Source organism: Myotis nattereri (genome assembly GCF_964212035.1).
Source record: "Myotis nattereri genome assembly, chromosome: 15".
In the NCBI taxonomy this organism is placed as follows: Eukaryota; Metazoa; Chordata; class Mammalia; order Chiroptera; family Vespertilionidae; genus Myotis; species Myotis nattereri.
This window is the reverse complement of record NC_138090.1, coordinates 44477833-44497724: the sequence shown is the minus strand read 5'-3', so window position 1 is coordinate 44497724 and position 19892 is coordinate 44477833. Positions and strand designations below refer to the sequence as shown.

General features: G+C 50.9%; 1 protein-coding gene across 1 annotated transcript; it reads right to left on the bottom strand.

Annotated features, from left to right (window-relative positions):
- Positions 1-586: 586 nt before the first annotated feature.
- Positions 587-18936, bottom strand: LOC308530618 (CD177 antigen-like; the record flags this gene model as incomplete). The annotated part of the gene is made up of 10 exons (XM_081107327.1): positions 587-611; positions 1380-1447; positions 10517-10647; positions 11187-11372; positions 12023-12163; positions 17259-17375; positions 17699-17755; positions 18241-18426; positions 18669-18809; positions 18885-18936. 10 exons carry the CDS (start codon positions 18934-18936, stop codon positions 587-589), a joined length of 1104 nt encoding a protein of 367 aa, XP_080963453.1.
- Between the last annotated feature and the right edge of the window lie 956 nt (positions 18937-19892).

Genomic DNA, 19892 nt, shown 5'->3' with positions numbered 1-19892 from the left:
TCGCACCAGCCCCCTTCCTCCGAGGCCCTGGGGCAGTCAGAAGCTCTCCATGAGGTCCCATGACCTTGCCTCTGTTCATTTCCCTTGGGAAATTGAAGGACGCCCTTCTGGGTGGGAAGAAATAAAACCTCCAAGTCCCACAGTGTGTTCATGGGAACCTGACTCCAGCTGCATCTTCTCCAGGTCTCAGTCAACAGCTTCCAGGATCAGTAGAAGGGCCTGGCCTTTCTGAAGAGCTGCTTAAACGCTTCCCCAGGTAGCACTTGGGAAAGAAAATAGGCTACCATCATGGATCCCACCTCCCTACCTAGGGGTCAGACGCGTCTTCTAAGAGGGCAAGTTGGCAAGATGGAGAGGAGAGCGATGGGACTAGCCAACTGTGAACCTGAACCACAGGCTTCCTCCCCAGGTCTCTCCATTGCCCTGCCTCTTGGGGTCTGGGTTGAGCCTCAGAGAACCCAGTCTTACCTTTGCCCTGGGTAGAGGGCTGGGGAGCTCTAGGGAAAAGGACTGCTGTCCCGTGGCCCCAACGAGCTGGGTCATTGGTTTCCTTCCTTGGGTGGACATTGCACAGCTCTGTCCTTGGTCAGTCCTGTCTGAGATGCAGATACCTGGGGGGCCATAGGTTGTGGAGAGGTCAGGCTCCTCTTGGGGTAGGACCTAACCCTCCCCAAAGCAGAGAAAGGGATGGAGGATGGGGGCTAAGTGCTGAGGAAGGATCTTGTGGTGAGGTTCCTCAAAGTCTGCTAGGCTCTCCACCTGTTCTTGACATTAGAAATCAGAGCTTAAGCCAGGCTGGTGTGACTCAGTGGTTGAGTGTTGACCTATGAACCAGGAGGTCATGGTTTAATTCCTAGTCAGGGCACATGCTGGGTTTTGGGCTCAATCCCCAGTGTGGGGTGTTGCAGGTGGCAGCCAATCAATGATTCTCTTCATCATTGATGTTTCTCTCCCTCTCTCTCTCTCTCTCTCTCTCTCTTCCACTCTGAAATTATTAATAAAAATATATTTCTAAAAAAGAAATAAGAGCTCAAGGTTGGGGTGTCTGGCAGACTGCATTTACTTCACAATCATTGGCAAACTCAAGGCCATCAGCAGGAGGGATTGGTCTCCCCTGGTCGGCCAATGCTGTGCCATCCTAGAGAAGGGTTGCCAGTTGTGCCAGTCACAGGTGTGTCTTCAGAGCATGACTTCGCTCACAGAAAGGAAGTTATCAAGACTAAGACGTTGGCAAGGGCTAAAAGAAAGTACAATCCTGGACCCTGAACATCCCAGGCTGTGGTCAGGAAGGCCACCCCTGGAGGGGCAGGCAGCCAGTGCGGTATGTGAGTTTTCAGGGGTCCCCCTCCCCACAGCCAGTCAACATTCCCAAGACTCACCTTTCGGAGGGGTAGAAGGGGACGTGCTGCTGATTTTTGGCGGTCCAATCTGGAGCTGTCTGGCCCAGCTGGGCAGACAGAAGAGTTTAAATGTGGGTTCCCCCATTTCGGGCCAGTCTGGCCATGTCTTGCTTGTTTCACAGGTGGGAAGCGGGAGTAGCCCTGGCTGCCCTGGGGCCTGCAGGGAAGGGTGTGAAGGAAGGTGTGGAGGCCCCGAAGCCTCAGAGAGACCCCTCCAGACAGCTCTCACCTCCAGATGCAACTTTCTCCCACACCCCCAGAAGCCTAAGGCTGTCCCCAAGGAAGCTCCGGAAACACAGTCTAGTCTGAGCTAAGTTGATGACCAGCAACTGCCCAGGATCACAGTGAACAGGGCGCTTTGCTCCAGAGGGGTCCTAGGCTTCTCTCATCAGGGATTCACCTCTCCTCCCACTGCCATTGTGCCCCATCCCAGGCAGTCTTTGCTTAGCCAGAAGGCTCCTAGTCATGGTTTCTTAGGAAGGCTGGTTGGGGGGTGGGGTATGTACCAGGCACATGACACAGTCACTCCTTCTGAATGAGGGGACTGTGCTTGGCCACATGGAGGGGAAGGGCCAGCAGGGAAAGATGCCCTGAGTCCAAGCCCCGCCACCCACTTCTAATGGCAGCTCTGAGAGCCTGGTGGGGCCCACGTGTGGATACCCAGGAGCTTGTTACATTTTCTTTGGCCTGAGGACCAATCCACAGGTGGGATATCCACCTGGAGACTCAGGCCAGGTGGACTAGAGGGCTGATAACTCTCTGTGGAGATGGTTCTTTCTGGAGTGCTGGAGGGCCCGCCAGTTTTACCTGTAGCTGCTGCCCACCATGTCTTGCTCCCTGTGCCCAGTAGGTGCCTGACTCCTGAAGCATTGAGAGGTCTGGGTTCCCATTGGCAGGGACTCCTGGCTCAGGGGACAGTTTGCAGAATGGCCCAACAGAGGGGAGATTGTGGGAGGAGGTGACTGGGAAGGAGGGGAGGATGGGCAGGTGAGCTTCCTGCCCAGGTGTCTGCGGGCCAGTGAAGGTCCAGAAGGGGGGTGTGGGGCAAAGGAAAAGTGAAGAGCAGAGGAGGAGGCCAGCTGGACAGGGTGGAGGGAAGGAGGAGAAGGGGGACTGGCTGGGTAGTGGGAGCGGGGGACCCCAGGGGACCTGTGGAGGCTGCAAGCCTTTTGGGCCACCAAGCGAGGAGGGTGCCCATTGGTGAGAGATGGCAATTTGGTTTGGCGAGGTGGGGGAACAAGGGGAGGGCCAGGCCGAGGGCCCTGAGTGGGGGCCTGCCAAAGGCAGTGTGGGAAACCAGGTGAGGAGGAAGAGGCAGGGGAAGTGGGAGGGGGCGAGGGTGGGCTGGGGACAGTAGGAAAACAGAAGGGCTTTTTCCTCATCGCTGCCAATGCGCAGAGTGAGAGCTGGACCCAACTGCAGGATTCTGGAATCTGCCTGTCATTGTGACCTCAGGAGCTGAAAATTCTAGAGAGAGACCTGGAAGCCCTGCCTGAAGCACAACTGTGTGCTCTGTAGAGATGAGCAAACCAAGGTCTTTCTTTTTCAATGCAGTTTACTTTCATCATTACTGTGTTATTTTCAGTGTACAGCATTGTGGTCAGACAACCTAGTACTTTACAAAGTGACCCTCCAGATATTTCTAATACCCACTGTTATGGGTTGACTCAGCGAGATAGACCACCGACTCAGAATTTAAATTTAGGAACCTTTATTAAGCTGGCCAGCTGTCTGCAGTCCCAGCACCCCGCCAAAGCAAAGGCTGAACTGCAGCCCTGACTGCAAGAGTTACAGCATATTTATTTGCAAAAACTACAAAGTTACAAAGCCTTGTTTATGCAATTTGTTCCTGACACAGTATAGCATTATCACCTTCCTATCTATGTTTTCCGGGAACAGAGAGCACAGTATATTGAGGAGGGACCATGAGACCATATCTCAAGGCCTGACCCGATGTCAATACCTTCCTATCTGTCTGTTCCAGGAACAGACAGTACAGCGCGCCCCGATATGCAGCCCAGTACAGTTTGTCATATAAGGTTTTTATTATGTTGAGGTATGATCTCTCTATTCCCCTCAGGGGAATGTCCGCCTAAGCCGACAGGTAGACATCCTTCTCTCAGTCTGGGACCCTTTGCTCCTTACTGCCTGCATGCTTGCGGATCCTTAGGAATACCGTGGGGGTGGGAGAGGCTCCTGCCACTTCCACTGCACTTGCCAGCCATGAACCCGGCTTCTGGATGAGCGGTGTTCCTCCTGTGGGAGCGTACTGATCACCAGGGGGCAGCTCCTGCATTGAGCATCTGCCCCCTGGTGGTCAGTGTGCATCATAGCCACTGGTAGCTCTGGTCGTTCCACTGTAAGGGTCACTTAGGCTTTTCTTATATAGACTAGAGGCCCGGTGCACAAAAATTTGTGCACTCGGGGGGAAGAGGGGGTCCCTCAGCCTGGCCTGTGCCCTCTCGCAGTCTGGGACCCCTCGGGAGATAACGACCTGCTGGCTTAGGCCTGCTCCCGAGTGGCAGAGGGCAGGCCCAATCCCTAGGTGCAGCCCCTGGTCAGGCTCAGAGCAGGGCCGATTGGGGAGTTGGGGCACCGCCCCCTGTCATGCACAGAGCAGGGTGGATCAGGAGGTTGCGATGCCACCCCCAGTCATGCTCAGGGTAGGGCTGATTGGGGGGTTGGGGCACCGCCCCCTGTCACACTCAAGGCAGGGTCGATGGGGAGGTTGCGGCGCCACCCCGTGTCACGCACAGAGCAGGGCCAATCCGGGGATTGGGGCGCTGCCCCCTGTCACACACAGAGCAGGGCCCATCAGGGGGTTGAGGAGCTCCCCCCTGTCACTCAGAGAGTAGGGCAGATAGGGGAGTTGGGGCACCGCCCCCTGTCACACACAGAGCAGGGCGGATCAGGGGGTTGGGGCGCTGCCCTCTATCACCCACAGAGCAGGGCTGATCAGGGGATTGGGATGCCACCACTCTCACACTCAGGGCAGGGCTGATGGGGAGGTTATGGCTTTACCCTGTCACACACAGAGCAGGGCCCGTGAGGGGGGGTGGGACGTTGGGGCGCCGCACCCTGTCACACACAGAGCCGCAGGGCGATCAGAGGTTGGGGAGCGCCCCCGTATCAGGCACAGAGCAGGGTTGATCAGGAGGTTGGGGCGCCTTCCCCTGTCACGAACAGAGCAGGCCGGATAGGGAGGTTGTGGCCCCACCCCCTGTCACACACACAGCCGCAGGGCGATCAGGGGGCTTGGGCGCTGCCCCCTGTCACGCTGATCCCGGTGCCGGGAGGCCTCTCGGCTCTGCTGATCCCGGTGCTGGGAGGCATATTACCCTTTTCCTATATAGGGTAGAGGCCTGGCGCATGGGTGGGGCTGGCTGGTTTGCCCTGAAGGGTGTCCTGCATCAGGGTGGGGGTCCCCATTGGGGTGCCTGGCCAGCCTGGGTGAGGGGATGATGGCTGTTTGCATCTGGTCACACACCATTCAGGGTGGGGGTCCCCACTGGGGTGCTTGGCCAGCCTGGGTGAGGGGATGATGGCTGTTTGCAGCTGGTCACACACTTTTCAGGGTTGGGGTCCCCACTGGGGTGCCTGGCCAGTCTGGGTGAGGGGCTGAGGGCTGTTTTCAGGCTGGCGGGTGATGGAAGCTCCCAACCGCTCCTTTTTTTCTTTTTGCTTTTTTTAAAATTCTGGGCCAGCTTTAGCTCTGAGTCTCCAGCTCTTAGGCCTCCTCTGCTGAAAGTAGGTAATCGAAACAATGTATAACTCCAGCTCTGACTCCAGCTCTGAGATCCCAGCTTGCTGAAAGCTGGTTTCTGGGTGTTTTTCTTTTAGCTTCTATGTTTGTTAAAATGTTTCAAACTGCAGGCTCAGAGGCCTGCAAGGCAGGCAGGGAACGTTGGTTTCCTCCGTCACTGAAGCGAGCAAGCCTCATGTTAGTTTTAAGCTGCCTGGCTGCCGGCCGCCATCTTGGCTGACAGTTAATTTGCATATCTCCCTGATTAGCCAATGGGAAGGGTAGCAGTCGTACGCTAATTACCATGTTTCTCTTTTATTAGATTGGACTAGAGGCCTGATGCATGAAATTCATGCAAGAGTAGGCCTTCCTTCCCCCAGCTGCCGGCACCGGCTTCCCTCTGGACCCGGGACCCGGGCTTCCCTTGCAGCCCTGGTCTAATCAGCATATTACACTTTTATTATTATAGATTATTGACTATATTTCCTATGATGTACTTTACGTCCCCATAACTATTTTGTAAATACCAATGTGTCTTTTTCAATCCCATCATCTTTTCCCCCCCAGTCCCCTTAACTCTCTTCTGTCTGGCAACCCTCAGTGTGTTCTCTGTATCTATGAATCTGATTCTGTTTCATTTGTTTGCTTATATTGTTCTTTAAATTCAACATATGGTATTTGTTATTTTTTAAACTAAATTTTATTTTATTATTATTATTTTAAAAAATATTTTTATTGATTTTTTTTACAGAGAGGAAGGGAGAGGGATAGAGAGTTAGAAACACTGATGAGAGAGAAACATCAACCGGCTGCCTCCTGCACACCTCCTACTGGGGATGTGCCCGTAACCAAGGTAAATGCACTTGACCAGAATCGAACCTGGGACCTTTCAGTCTGCAGGCTGACACTCTATCCACTGAGCCAAACCAGTTAGGGCTATTATTATTTTTAAATATATTTTTATTGATTTCAGAGAAGAAGGGAGAGGGAGAGAGAGAGGTAGAAACATCAGTGATGAGAGAGAATCATTGATGGGCTGCCTCCTGCATGCCCCCTACTGGGAATAGAGCCTGCAACCTTGAGCATGTTCCCCTTGACTGGAATCAAACCCAGGACCCTTCAATTCCCAGGCCGACACTATCCATTGAGCTAAACCAGCTAGGGCTTAAATCTTCTTTTATTGTTGACAGTGTTACAGATATCTCCCATCATCCTTCCCCCCTTGCCTTCCTCCTCCCAGTCCCTGCCTACCATCCCAGGTGTCACTACACTATTGTTTGTGTCCATGGACTATACATATCTATATATATAAAAGGCTAAGTGACCAGCTGACTGGCCGACTGGCCCGTAGGTATGACGTGCACTGACCACCACGGGGAAGACGCTCAATGCAGGAGCTGCTGAGCGACAGCAACTTTGCAGAGTGCTCTCTTGCACTCTGGGATCCCTCTGGGGATATCGGACTGCCGGTTTTGGCCCCATCCCGCAGGCCAGGCCAAGGGACCTCACCTGCCAGAGGGACTCTGCTCACTCTGCAGATGCCCATTGAACCCCGGTGCTGCCCCAGGGGTGGCCAGCTGGGGTGGGACTGCGGAAGGTTGGCTCCAGGGTGTGTTCCCTCATAGGGATCAAGCCTATAAATGGGAGGCAAACTATGACCTCTTGGTTCATAGGTCAATGTTCAACCATTGGCTGCCTCCTGCATGCCCCTTACTGGGGATTGAACCTGCAACCTGAGCATGTGCCCTTGACTGGAATTGAACCTGGGACCCTTCAGCCTGCAGGTGGATGCTCTATCCACTGAGCCAAACCAGCTAGGGCTCAATGTCCTATAGTTTTCCAAGTATAGGACTTTTACTTCTGTTAAGTTTATTCATAGGTATCATTTTTTGTTGTTCTTGAAATGGTAAATGGGATTGTTTTTTAGATTCTCTTTCTGAGAGTTCATTATTGCTGTATAAAATTGCCATCAAGCCCTAGCCAATTTGGCTCAGTGGATAGAGCGCTGGCCTGCAGACTAAAGAGTCCCAGGCTCGATTCTGGCCAAGGGCACATGCCTGGATTTCAGGCTTGATCCCCCGAGCCGCAAGGAGGGGGCGTGCAGGAGGCGCCAATCAATGATTCTCTCTCATCATTGATGTTTCTCTCTCTTTCTCTCTTCTCTCTGAAATCAATGAAAAAAACATATTGAAAAAAAAAAGAAAAAAGAATATGGTTCCCTAAATGTTAAAAAATAAAAATAAATAAAAATTAAAATGCCATCAATTTCTGGCTGTTGATTTTGTATCCTGTTACCTTGTTGAATTCATTTAAGTCTAATGGTTTCCTGGTGGTGTCTTTAGGGTTTCCTATGTACAAGATCATGTCGTCTGTGAATAATAAGAATTTTATTTTCTCCTTTCCAATATGGATGCCTTCTATCTCTTCTTCTTGTCTGATCTCCATGGCTAGGACTTTCAGTACTATATTAAATAAGAGTGGTGAACGTGGACATCCTTGTCTTATTCTTGTTCTTAAGGGAAACACTTTTAGTTTTGCCCATTGAGTATGATATTGGCTATAGGTTTGCTATATATGACCTTTATTATGTTGTGAGGTATGATTCCTTTATTCCCACTTCGCTGATAATATTAATCAAAAAAGGATTCTGGATTTTGTTGAATGCTTTTTCTTCATCTATTGATATGATCATGTGATTTTTTTTTTAAAATATATTTTATTGAGTTTTTACAGAGAGGAAAGGAGAGAGATAGAGAGTTAGAAACATCGATGAGAGAGAAACATCGACCAGCTGCCTCCTGCACACTCCCCACTGGGGATGTGCCCGCAACCCAGGTACATGCCCTTGACTGGAACCGAACCCGGGACCTTTCAGTCCGCAGGCCGACGCTCTATCCACTGAGCCAAACCGGTTTCGGCTGATCATGTGATTTTTATCTTTCATTTTGTTTATGTGATGTATCACATTTATTGATTTGTGAATATTGTACCAGTTCTGCATCTCTAGAATAAAACCCACTTGATGTATGATTTTTGAAAATATATTGCTGGATCTGATTTGCTAATATTTTGTTGAGGATTTTAGCATCTGTGTTCATCAGGGATATTTGCCTGTAATTTTCTTTCTTTCTTTGTTTTTATCTGATTTTGGAATTAGGATATTGCTGGCTTTGTAAAAAGAGCTTGGAAGTGCTCCTCCCTTTTGAACTCTTTGGAATAGTTTAAGGAGGATAGGTGTTAGTTCTTCTTTGAATGTTTGGTAAAATTCTGTAAATCCATTGGTCCAGGACTTTGGTTTGCTGGGAATTTTTAAATTACTGTTTCAATATCAGTTGTTATTGGCCTATTCAGGTTTTTTTTTTATTCTTCCTGATTGAGTGTTGGAAGATTGTCCATTTCACCCAGGTTGTCCAGTTTGTTGGCATATAGTTCAAAGTATTTGCTTATAATCCTTTGTATTTCTGTGTTGTCCATTGTTATATTGCCTCTTTCATTTCTAATTTTATACATTTGGGTCCTGTTTGTTTCTTGATGAATCTGGATAAGGGTTTATCAATTTTATTTATCTTTTCAAAGAACCAGCTTTTGGATTCATTGATCTTTTGTAGTATTTGTGTGGTTTTTTTTAGTCTCTGTTCTTTATTTCTGCTCTGTTCTTTATTATTTCCTTCCTTCTACTTCTCTGTTATATTCTTGCTGTTCTCTTTCCAATTAGTTTAGTTGTAGGGTTAGTTTATTAGTGCTCTTTCTTGTTTTTTGAGGTAGGCCTGTAATGCTCTCAACTTCCCTTTCAGGACTGCTTTCACTGTGTTGCATAGGTTTTAGTTGGTTGTGTGTTCATTTTCATTTGTGGTTTCTACTATGACTGTATTGCTGTCAATATCTCTCTTAAAGCCCATCAAGAGGTTTTTTTTCTTTTAAAATATATTTGGGTCTTCCTGTATTGGGTGCATATATGTTTACAAGGGTTATATTTTCTTGTTGATCATTCCCTTTAGTATTATGTAGTGGCCTTCTTTGTCTCTTGTTATGGCCTTTGTTTTGAAGTCTATCTTGTCTGATATGAGTATTGCTACACCAGTGTTTTTTTTCCCTCATTTGCGTGGAATATTTTTTTCCATCCTTTAACTTTCAATTAATGTGTATCTTTTGTTCTGAGGTGGGTCTCTTGAAGACCGCATATTTTCTTACCCATTCAGTCACGTTATGTCTTTTGATTGAACATTTAATCCATTTACATTTAAGGTTATTATTGATAGGTATTTACTTATTGCCATTTTAATTTTCCCCAGGCCTATGATCCTCTTTGAAGACTCTGATTTCTACCTGGACAAAGGAAGGGGTAGATGTGAGGAGAAGAAGAGTGGACTGTGCTGGACACTCTGTTTCCTTTTCCAGACTCACTCTCTCCCGTTTTTCCCAGGTTCTGCACTGTTGGGGGCAGATCCATGGGGACTATGTGATCTCCTGCTTTACAGCTGGGTGCAGTCAATGGGGAGCCCTGACAGGAGGCCAAAGGGCGGACACTGAGTGAGGCTGGGCCTCCAATTCCCCAGCTCCTTCCCTGTAATGTTTCTGTTGGCTGGAAGGATTACTTGGTTTGAGATCTGAGCTCTTGCCAGGCAGCCGTCTCTAAACCTCCCGCCCCCTCTCTCAGGATTCTATTAATGGTAATAACTTCTCCTCAGTCTTCATAGAATGGTAGCAGACCCTGTGATGCAGCCTCAGGAAACTGTGCACAATCACTTGTTTCTCTACTTTACACAAAACCGTATGTCAAGTGATTTGAGTGGGATGAAGCCCCTGTTTGTGTAGGGAACCTGACTCCTAAGGAGATGCTTCATTAGTCACAGTGCACATTTACCTCCCAGGTCACAGAGATGCCCAAATACCCTGAAGGCTCTACTAATACCCAAGCTGGAACAGAAATGTTCACCAGACCAGAGAAGGACAGGCCTGGGACGGCGAATCACTCACAGGGTTACTCTCCTCTGCCATGCCAGATGGCTGTGTGTGCTGCCCTCCGCTCCCATAGAGAAACCCCAGCACTGGAAAAAAAGATGATTTCTTTATTTATTAGATACATGAGGCTGTAAGAACAGTGCAGCTGCTCCCAGGCTCTTCCATGTCTTGTTATCAGGTCACAAAGTGTGTGTGTGTGTGTGTGGATGAGAATTCACAGAGAAGGTGAGAAAACAACTCGGTGTTTGGTTATGAGGTCGGAGGGAGGGCTGTATTTAGGGGGTAATCAGGGGAGAAAAATCATGGGTAAATGGAGTCAGTGGGAGGTTATCCCACACCAAAGGGCTAGGGATATCCCCAGCCCCACCACCCAAGCCAGGCAGCGAACAGGAACAGCCCCACTTTGGCGAACCTTATCTTCCTCATCTTCATTCTCAGGACCCTCACTTGCGATGAAATGCCCAATATTTTTGGTGTGGTTCAACAAGGAGCTGGAAGGTTGGGCCACGCAGCCCTGAATGTTAAATATAGCGGACGGCCCATCTAGAGAGTGAAGATTGACTCAGAGGGGTCTCAAAGTAATACACACTTAAATTCCTATGATCCAGAATCTCAGACCCTACCACTCACCCCTCAGACGAGGAGATCAGGCTCTTAGGCCTCTCCACCCTCAGATCTAGAAATCTGAGTCTCCAACCCCCTCCATACTCAAGTCCATGAGCCAGGGCCTCAAGTACCTTCCCACCGCAGCACCAGTGAATCCAAACCCATAACCCTTTCATCCTGGGACCTGGCCTTCAGCACTCACCTCCTTTGAGATTGAGATAGCCATTATAACAACGAGTGGTACCAGGAGGGCACATGACGTTTACAGTGTTTGAACAGGACCCACCGAATTGCACACAGGCAGGACACTGCAGGCCTCCTGAGGTAGGGGCAGGGGCAGGGGCAGCTGGAGAGCAAAGGGAAGGTTAGGGTGCACAGCTCTGCTCCCAGCTGCAGTCACCCTCCTTGAGCTGAGTCTCTGTATGTCTGGGGCCCCATCTCTCCATGGCCTCCCCTATCCCCCTGGGCTCCCATACCTGGAGGAGGGAGGGAGTTCAGCAGGACACTGCTACTTGTGGCCCTGTTGCACCCATTGGAGGAACAGAAATGTGCATAAGAGGCGACGAGCACTCCAGGAGGCGCCGAGTGGATGGAGATAGTCTTGGAATTCTGTGTCTTGGTCTTGCTGCAGCCTTTGCTCCCCGCTATGAGTGACGTAGGTCCTGCAGGGGAAGGGAATGACAGCTGGGCTGGGGTGGGGAGTTCCCAAAGGAGACAGGAGCTAGCGTTTTCTGGATGCTTAGCAGGCAGAGGGTGGAAGTAGGATGCCTGAGTCCAAGATCAGAGGTCGTTGCAAGTGGGGAGAAGATGGAGCCTGAGCCTGAGTCCTTCCATCAACTCTGTCACTTCTCAGTTCTTGCTCAAATGTCACCCTCTCAGTGGAGCCTTCCATTTTTCAAATTGCACCCGACATCCCACTCTCTCTTATCTCCTTTCCCTGATGGATTTTCTGCTTCCTCACTGGTGCAAAAAGAGGCAGGAAGACACCCAATGACATCTATAGAGGCTGGCACACACAGGTGCTCAATAAGGTTCAGACAAGGTCACCGATGTCACTGTACACCAGCTCTGTTCTCAGATCTTTGCAAGGGCCCTCAAATATATCCTCATGACTCCCCAGCACAATAAGTACTATTCCTGCCAGCACCTAGCCCCATTTTTCAGAAGGGGAAACCAAGGTCAGAAAGAGGAAGACTGAGGTGTAGAACTCCAGGCATGGTGGGAATCAGGCAGCAAGTTCAGGGGACAGAGTCCAGGGCAGGAGACCCAGGACGCCATGCAGCCATCCGACCCTGTTGCAGAGCCCACGCACCTACATCTATGAGCAGCAGTGTCTCCTGACACACCTCCTTCAAATCACATGTCACGGTCGAAAATGTGTTCCATTGCAGGGGGTTCTGAGCCAGGTTTTCTTTGATCTGAAGCATGATCCCCTTTTGACAGGTCAGAGGATCTGGGGAGAAGAAATCAGGGTCTGTGTAAGCCCGGGAACAAGCCATGTCTGTCCCTCCAGGTCCCGTGCTAGGCAAGGTGATTACGTTCTTGAGTCACACTCCAGGTAGCCTGGACACAGTCCCTTGATCTCAGGCTTAGAAGGGATCTTTGAAGTCTGAGACCCTCCCCTATTCTTCATACCACCACTTCTGCTCCAACAACTGCAGGGACGTTTCTCAACACCCCTTTAAGGCTGCTCCTTGCTTGGGGTGTTAGAAAGACGGATGGGTCGGCGTCCTCTAGCATCTCCATTAGACACTTTAGAATCCTGTGCAAACTCACCTCATGTGCTGAGCCAGCCCTTGTGTTGCCCCAGGCTAGAAACTTTTGTGTCAGTGACATCCAGGCTTTGTCCTCACTGCTCCCAGTCTAGGATAATGAAGAGTGTAGACTGACACCTTATATTCTTTTAACTGAGAAACCCCAAGTTCCAAACAGAATTATTGCAGTGCCTAGTGTGTACTGAGCATTTACTATATGCCCGGCTGTTGTGATTGCTTTCTATGGATTAGCCTGTTTTAAGTTTCCCAAGGAGCTCCCTCATCTGGGTTACCTCATTTTCTCACAATGACCCCCAAAGTAGGTGGTACTATCCTTCTCCTCCCCATTTTCAAGATGGAAAACAGAAGCAGAAGAATTGTGAAGCAGCTTTCCCAGTGCCCCCCGCTAGCAATTAGAAGAGATTGGGCTCCTTGAGTTGAGTGAAGGGGAAGACAGTGATTGATGACTATCCTCAGCTACCTTGGCCTCTGGGGCCCTCAGGAGTCCACTCTGAAAACCAGGAGCCTTCACTTAAGGCCATCACATCACCAGCAGGGATGTGTCCCATGATGCAGAAACTCCTGGGCTGACGATATAGCATCCACCTACATGGGTAACCTTCAAAACAGCCCCAGGAAGTAGGACCGCTCACTTCTCCACTTAACAGACCATAGTATCATGGCTCCTACTGCCCTCCTCCCATCCTGGCCCCACTCTCCCTGCCACCACCTTTCGTGTCTTGGTCAATAGCAGCTCCTGTCTTATAATTGCTCAAGTTGAGAACATTGCTGTCATTCTTAACAATTCTCTATGTCTTACACCCCATGTTGCACCCAATAGGATATCCTGTTGCCTTAAACTGCACAATACTGCCAGACCCTGACCACTTTTCGTCACCTCTGCTGCTTCCACTGGAGTCCAAGACCCCACTGGCTCTCACCTGCTTCCTTCTGAGTCTCTCTGGAGGTCCCCTCCTCCACTCCCACCTTCCCCTTACTGTAGTTTTCACACAACAGTTAGAAGGATCCTCATAACAGGTAAGTTAATTCATGTCACCTTCTGCTCAGAACATATAATAGGTTCCCACCCCACTCTGAAAAAAATTTAAGTCCTTAAAATGGCCCCAAAGGCCCTGCCTCTCCAACCACATGTCCTGCTCTGATATCTTTTTAATACACTGCTTGGAGTTGCATGGGCCTCTGGGCTCTTTTTTGAACAAGTGGCAGGTACCCACCCACCCCAGGGCCTTTGCATAAACTCTTTACTCCTGACTGTAATCACCCCTTTCTCCTTGAATTTGGTGAAAGGGAGTCAAAAAAGTAGTAATCCTCCAAAGCTGGTTCAGTGGCAGAACCCAGACAGGAGCCTACATCTCTCAGATTCAGACACTAAGTAGACTATTAACTGTTATGCTCTCCTTGACTGTGTAGACTCATAGCCTTCGATAAGACCACTGCTCAGCTCCTTGGTGGGGCAGTCAAGGCCATTCACATTCGAGCCCTTTGGTTCTACTTCAGTGGGCTCCTGCCATGGCCTGTTTGGGCAATCTGTCCCCTTGCACCCAGCTGTCTTTCAGCCCCAGGTCTTCACAGGAGCTGTCTGTCACCCTGCAATGGCCTTCTCTCTCCATGCCGTATCATTGTACCCCAGCTTCTGACACCTGATCTTGCCGTTGCTCAATAAATACTTGTTAAACTGCTCAACTGAACTGAATTAGGGAAAGCAAATGCAACCCTCAAGCTCTGACTCCAAAGTTGAAAGCGAACAGAATGACCCCCTTTTGACAGGTGAGAGGAGCTGGGGAGAAGTCAGGGTCTGCGTAAGCCTGGGAACAAGCCAAGTTTATTTACTAGGAGAATTCATTTGTGGTGAAGTAGCTGTGTTCCATGTGGCATTTGTGTTGTGTGTGTGTATGGTATATGGGTGTAAGTGTATGTGTGTAGGTATATTATATGATACTAGGGGCCCGGTGCATGAAATTCGTGCACTGGGTGTGGGGCGGGGGGAGAGTGTCCCTCAGCCCAGCCTGCCCCCTCTCACATATTGGGAGCCCTCAGGCGTTGACCCCCATCACCCTCCGATTGCCTGATCGGCCCCTTGCGCAGGCCTGACGCCTCTGCCAGAGGTGTCAGGCTTGGACAGAGGACCCCCATCTCCCCCCGATCACTGGCTCTGGCCCCCGCCCAGGCCTGAGGCCTCTGGCCCAGGAATCATGCCTGGGCAGGGGATCCCCATCTCCCTCTGATCGCTTGCTCCACCCCCCGCCCAAGCCTGACGCCTCTGACCCAGGCTTCAGGCCTGGGCAAGGGGACCATCATATCTCCCCAATCCCCGGCTCCGCCCCCCACCCAGGCCTGATGCCTCGGCCAGAGGAGTTGACTCTCATCACCCTCCGATCACCAATCACCGGGTCGGCCCCTTGACCAGGCCTGAGGCCTCTGGCAGAGGTGTCAGGCCTGGGCAGGGGACCCCCAGCTCCCCGCGGTTGCAGGCTCCGCCCCTGCCCAGGCCTAACGCCTCTGGCCTAGGCGTCCGGCCCAGGCAGCGGGGACCTGCAGTGGCAGCGGGGGGCGCCGCGATCATGGGCTTCGCTTTAGGCCCAGGCAAGGGACCCCTAGCTCCTGGGACTGCCAGCTTCAACCGTGCCCAGTTCCCATCGCTGGCTCCACCCCTACTTCCTGCTATCACTGGCCAGGGCGGAAAAGGCGCCTGATTCTCCGATCATGGCTCGGGGGCAGGGCAGAGGCGGCCCCAGGGCCGCCTCTGCCCTGCCCCCCAGCTCTTAGCTCCCCCCTGGGTTTCAGATCACTGTCAGTGGTAGGGGGCTTCTTCCTGCTTTCCCTTTCGCCTCCCTGCATTGTGCCTACATATGCAAATTAGCCGCCATCTTGTTGGCAGTTAACTGCCAATCTTAGTTGGCAGTTAACTGCCAATCTTAGTTGGCAGTTAATTTGCATATAGCCCTGATTAGCCAATGAAAAGGGTATCGCTGTACGCCAATTACCATTTTTCTCTTTTATTAGTGTAGATGATATGTTTGTTTGGTGTGTATAGTATGTATGGTATGAGATGTGAGGTATGAGTGTATAATGTATGTATTTTGTGTTTATTGTGAAGGCATAACATGGTATGAGTTCTGTGTATCTGTGTTTTCCTCATCTGTGATATATGGAATGTTTTGGGTTGTGTGTGGTATGTGGTGTATGAGGTTAGTGGTGTGTGTCAGGCGTAAGGAGACATGTGGTGTGTGGTGTGCATTTGGCATGGTGAGTGCGGTTATGTCTGTTGTGTGGATTGTGTACTGCGTGTCTGTGTGGTCTGGGTTACATAAGATTTGTTTCAGGAATGCCTTCTGGAAAATGAATGTTACCTAGTCCCAGAGATGAGGGCCAAACAGTTTAAACAGAAATAATCAAGAGGAGAGACTCAGACAGTTCTTCCATGTTCAACACCCTTCCCTGGCTCCTGTGCCTCAGGAGAAAGACTAACCCCTCAGTCTGGCTTTGTGGCTACTTGACCCACTACCAGGCCCCCCAACCTCCCTCTTTACTCCCCCACAATATCCATTCCACATACACGCCAGGTCATTTCCTGCCTCCTGACCTTGCACCACTGTTCCTTCCGCTTGGAATAGCAGAAGTCACCCACATCCACCTTGTCTACCTGAAAAACTGGCAATCACCCCCAGTTCCAGCCACACCCCATCCTCTTGATGTGACCTTCTCAGGTAGAGCTAAGGAGCCCTTCTAAAAAATAGCAGGTTTATTCCCACAGCTTGGCCTTTGCACATGCTGTTTCCTCTGCCTATTAATGTCCTTTTCCTCTTCTACTAATAGACTGCAGCTAGTCTTTAAGGTCACTTCCTCTGTGAAGCCCTTCTTGACATCCACCTGCAGGACATTAGTATCTTCCTCCTCAAAGCTCCCCTGTGACCATCTGCATCAGTAATGTTTCTCCTCCTTGTCCTGGAGGCCCTTTAGGTCAGGGTTAGGGTCTCAGTCCTCTGCAGTCTCCCCCAGAGACTTTGGAGACCTGTACAAGCTCACTTCCCATCCTGACCCAGCCCTTGTGGTGCCTCAGGCTAGAAACCTTGGTGTCAGTGACATCCAGGCCCTGTCCTCAAGGTTCCCAGTCTAGTCAGAGAGATCCAAGCACACACAGGATGTTGCTGCATTCACTGAACTTTCACCTTGAGGCTTTAAGGACTGGGTGCCATGGGTGGATGAGGAAACTGAGTCTCAGACAGGTAAGGCCCTCTTCCCACTCTCCTCCCTGCCATTGGTGCTTCTCATTGAGATACTCCAGGCCAGACTCAGTCTACCGGTGTACTGGTAAGGACTGGGCTTGTGTGGGTGACTGGGGACCCTCCCAGTGAACCTGCTTGGCTCTTGCAAGAGGGGAGGGAACTAGGTCTGCCCAAGGTCAAGAGTGTGGGGAAATAGAACTGAAGACAACGAATCACTGCCAGCATGAGAAACATGCACTGTGCATTCGCTTCCACACACAATGGATAAAGTGAAAGGCAACACAGCCAGCCCAGCCACCCTGTCCTATATCTGTCCCCTGGCCCTCTCTCTCTCCTGCAGGTGGACACCACTTACTGGCATGTTTACCCCAGAGCACCTACCAGGAAAATCCCTCATCTTATGCATGACTGAATGAGTAATAAACTTCTAAATTATTTGTGGGTGCTGGTGTTCGTGCGATGTGTTTGCACGTCTGACATTCACAGGGTCACCATACCTGAAGACTGCAAGGTGGGTACAGCTTCACGTTCAGGATGTGGGACTCACCGTCAGAAGCACACTTTTCACTCACAGATAAGGCCCCAATTTCTTGAGTCTCATTCAGCAGGTTGCAGGCTGCTTGGGACAGGCATCCCTGGACTTTCAGATTGCCGAGGATGCCAACTGTGGAAAGGGGCCAGGCAGAGCGGAAGAGAGTGAGATGCTACCACTGGGACCTTCCAACCCTGAGGAACCAGGCCCACCCACTTCTGAGCCCCAGCCCTCAGCTTCCCTCAGGACAGGCAGGGACCCCGATGTCCCAGCTTACTTCCTCTGAGATCCAGGGTCCCATTGTAGCAGTGCGTGTGCCCAACGGGGCAGGTCAGCTCTGTTGCAGACTTACAGCCATCCTCAGTAAAGCAGACTGGGCACTGCACTGACCCTGGCACTGGGAGGGGAGAGGTAAGAAGGGAGGATTGAGTGGGCTGTGCATTCGTATCCAGTACCTTCTAATCTCTTCTCTTTTGTGGCCCCATTATCAACCTCCTCAGTGTCATGTAGACCTGGGGAGCCAGAAATTTGAGTGGAGTTGTTGGTGAGAGAGCAAGGCATGCGGCATGAGACCTGGGAGAAGCAGCGGTGACTGAGACAGGAGGCGGGTCCTTGGAGGAACCAGGGTAGCTTTCACCCACAACTTCCACTACACAATCCAAGCAGACAAGATGCTCCAAAGAGTAGAGAAACACAAAGTACCCTCCCCTCCAAAGCATTTTATGATATAGACAAGGACAGTGGAATGTTATAGTCTAATTTCACTTTAAGAGGATATACCCAAACCCTAAGTGAAACAGGAGTGAGCCATGCTCAACAGTATGGAGAAAGGAGCTTCACTCAGGACTGTTAGAAGAAGCTGTGCCAGGGGAGGCAGTCCGAGGGAGTGTGGACAGGCTGGTAGGAGGGAGGGGTTCTAAATGAACAGCCCTTCAGTGCTCGCCTCCTCCTCTAGCTCCTGTCCTCTCCTCCTCCTCCTCTCCTTCCTTGTTCTCACCTGCAGGGGTGGGCAGGGTCCAGACAGGGCGGGTGGTGGAGAGGTCATTGCAGAGGTTCTTGTGGCGACACACACGGGTGTAGGAGATGACAGAGAGGCCAGGGCCTTTCCTGTGCTGGGTGACACGGGCCTCATGATCCTCTTTCTGGGTACAGCCCTTGCTGAGCGCTAGGAACACTTCGGGTCCTAGAAGAAGAAGGAGACAGGCCAGGTGAGGAGCAGGACTCTGTGGTGCTAGAGGGAGAGTCTTCATCGTGGCTGGGGGAGAGGTGGAGAGGAGGCAACTGGACCCCTGAGGGCTTGCTCCTGCTGGGGAGGAGACAGCTCTTGGCATGAGGGGAGCTGAGTCTTTGGAGACTACTGGTCAGGAGGGGGGATAGCCCTGTGCAGGTGAAGGTCAGGCTTGGGGCCTTTGGGGCCTTTCTCACCATTCTCAATGAGCATCAGAGAATCTTGGCAACCCCAGCCATCCATGCAGAATTCCTCGCCTGTTTTCCACTCCAAGGGCAGTTCTGATGTTTTCCTCCAAATTGTCAGTGTTCCTGACTGACAGGTCAGGGCCTGCACTCCTGAGGTGGGAACAGCAAATCCATCTTAGCCCATCCTCCCAGGAAATGCCCTCCCACTTTGGGGTTTTTACTCACGGGGCAGCATGAGGGTGAGGGCTAGGAGGACTGGCAGTAGGATGAAGCTCATGGTCAGGGCAGCTAGAATTCTCTTGCTCCTCTTCTTCCCCCAGGAAAGGGAGCCCTTTTATGTCTCTCTTCACCCAGGGTAGCCAGGAAAGGGTGGGGAGTGGAGGGCTTTGCTAAAGAAGGCCTGGGCCCACACTCTGAGTCTCACCAACTTTAAAGGACCATAAACCCAAGTCCTTCCTCCATCTGACCCAGGAGTCAAGGCCTCTCTCCTCTCTCTGACCCAGTTGTGCAGTCTCCCAGGCCCCCCTACAGTTAAAACTGAGGCATCCTGACCCCAGCCACAGCTGGTCTGGATACTCATCCCCACACTGTTTCAGGGTAGTTTTGGAAGGTAGTTCCCTCATTTGTCCTGGCAACCTGGCCCCTTCTGGCCCCAGGTGGGAAAGGGCTCAACTGCCTGTGAGGACAATGTGTGATGGGTCTTGTCTGGTCTCTATGTTTTTTTCTAGCCTAACCTCTGCCCCATCACAGATTCCTCTTCTCTTTTCTCCTGTGGTGTGTGATGTGCATGTGGTATGACGAGTGACGTTATGTCTGTTGTTTGTATTGTGTGCTGTGTCTGTGTGGTATGGATTACATTTGATTATTTTCAGGAATGCCTTCTGGAAAATGAATGTTACCTAGTCCAAGAGATGAGGGCCAGACAATTAAACAGAACTAATCAAAAGGAGAGACTCAGACTGTTCTACCCTGTTGAACTCCCTTCCCTGGCTCCTGTGCCTCAGGAGAAAGACTAACCCCTCAGTCTGGCTTTGTGGCTACTTGACCCATGGCCATGCCCCCCAACCTCCCTCTTTACTCCCCCACCAATATCTATTCCAAAGTCACGCCAGGCCATTTCCTGCCTCCTTGGACTTGCACCAATGTTCCTTCTGCTTGGAATAGCAGAGGTCAACCACATCCACCTTGTTTACCTGAAAACCTTGCAATCACCCCCAGTTCCAGCCACGCCCC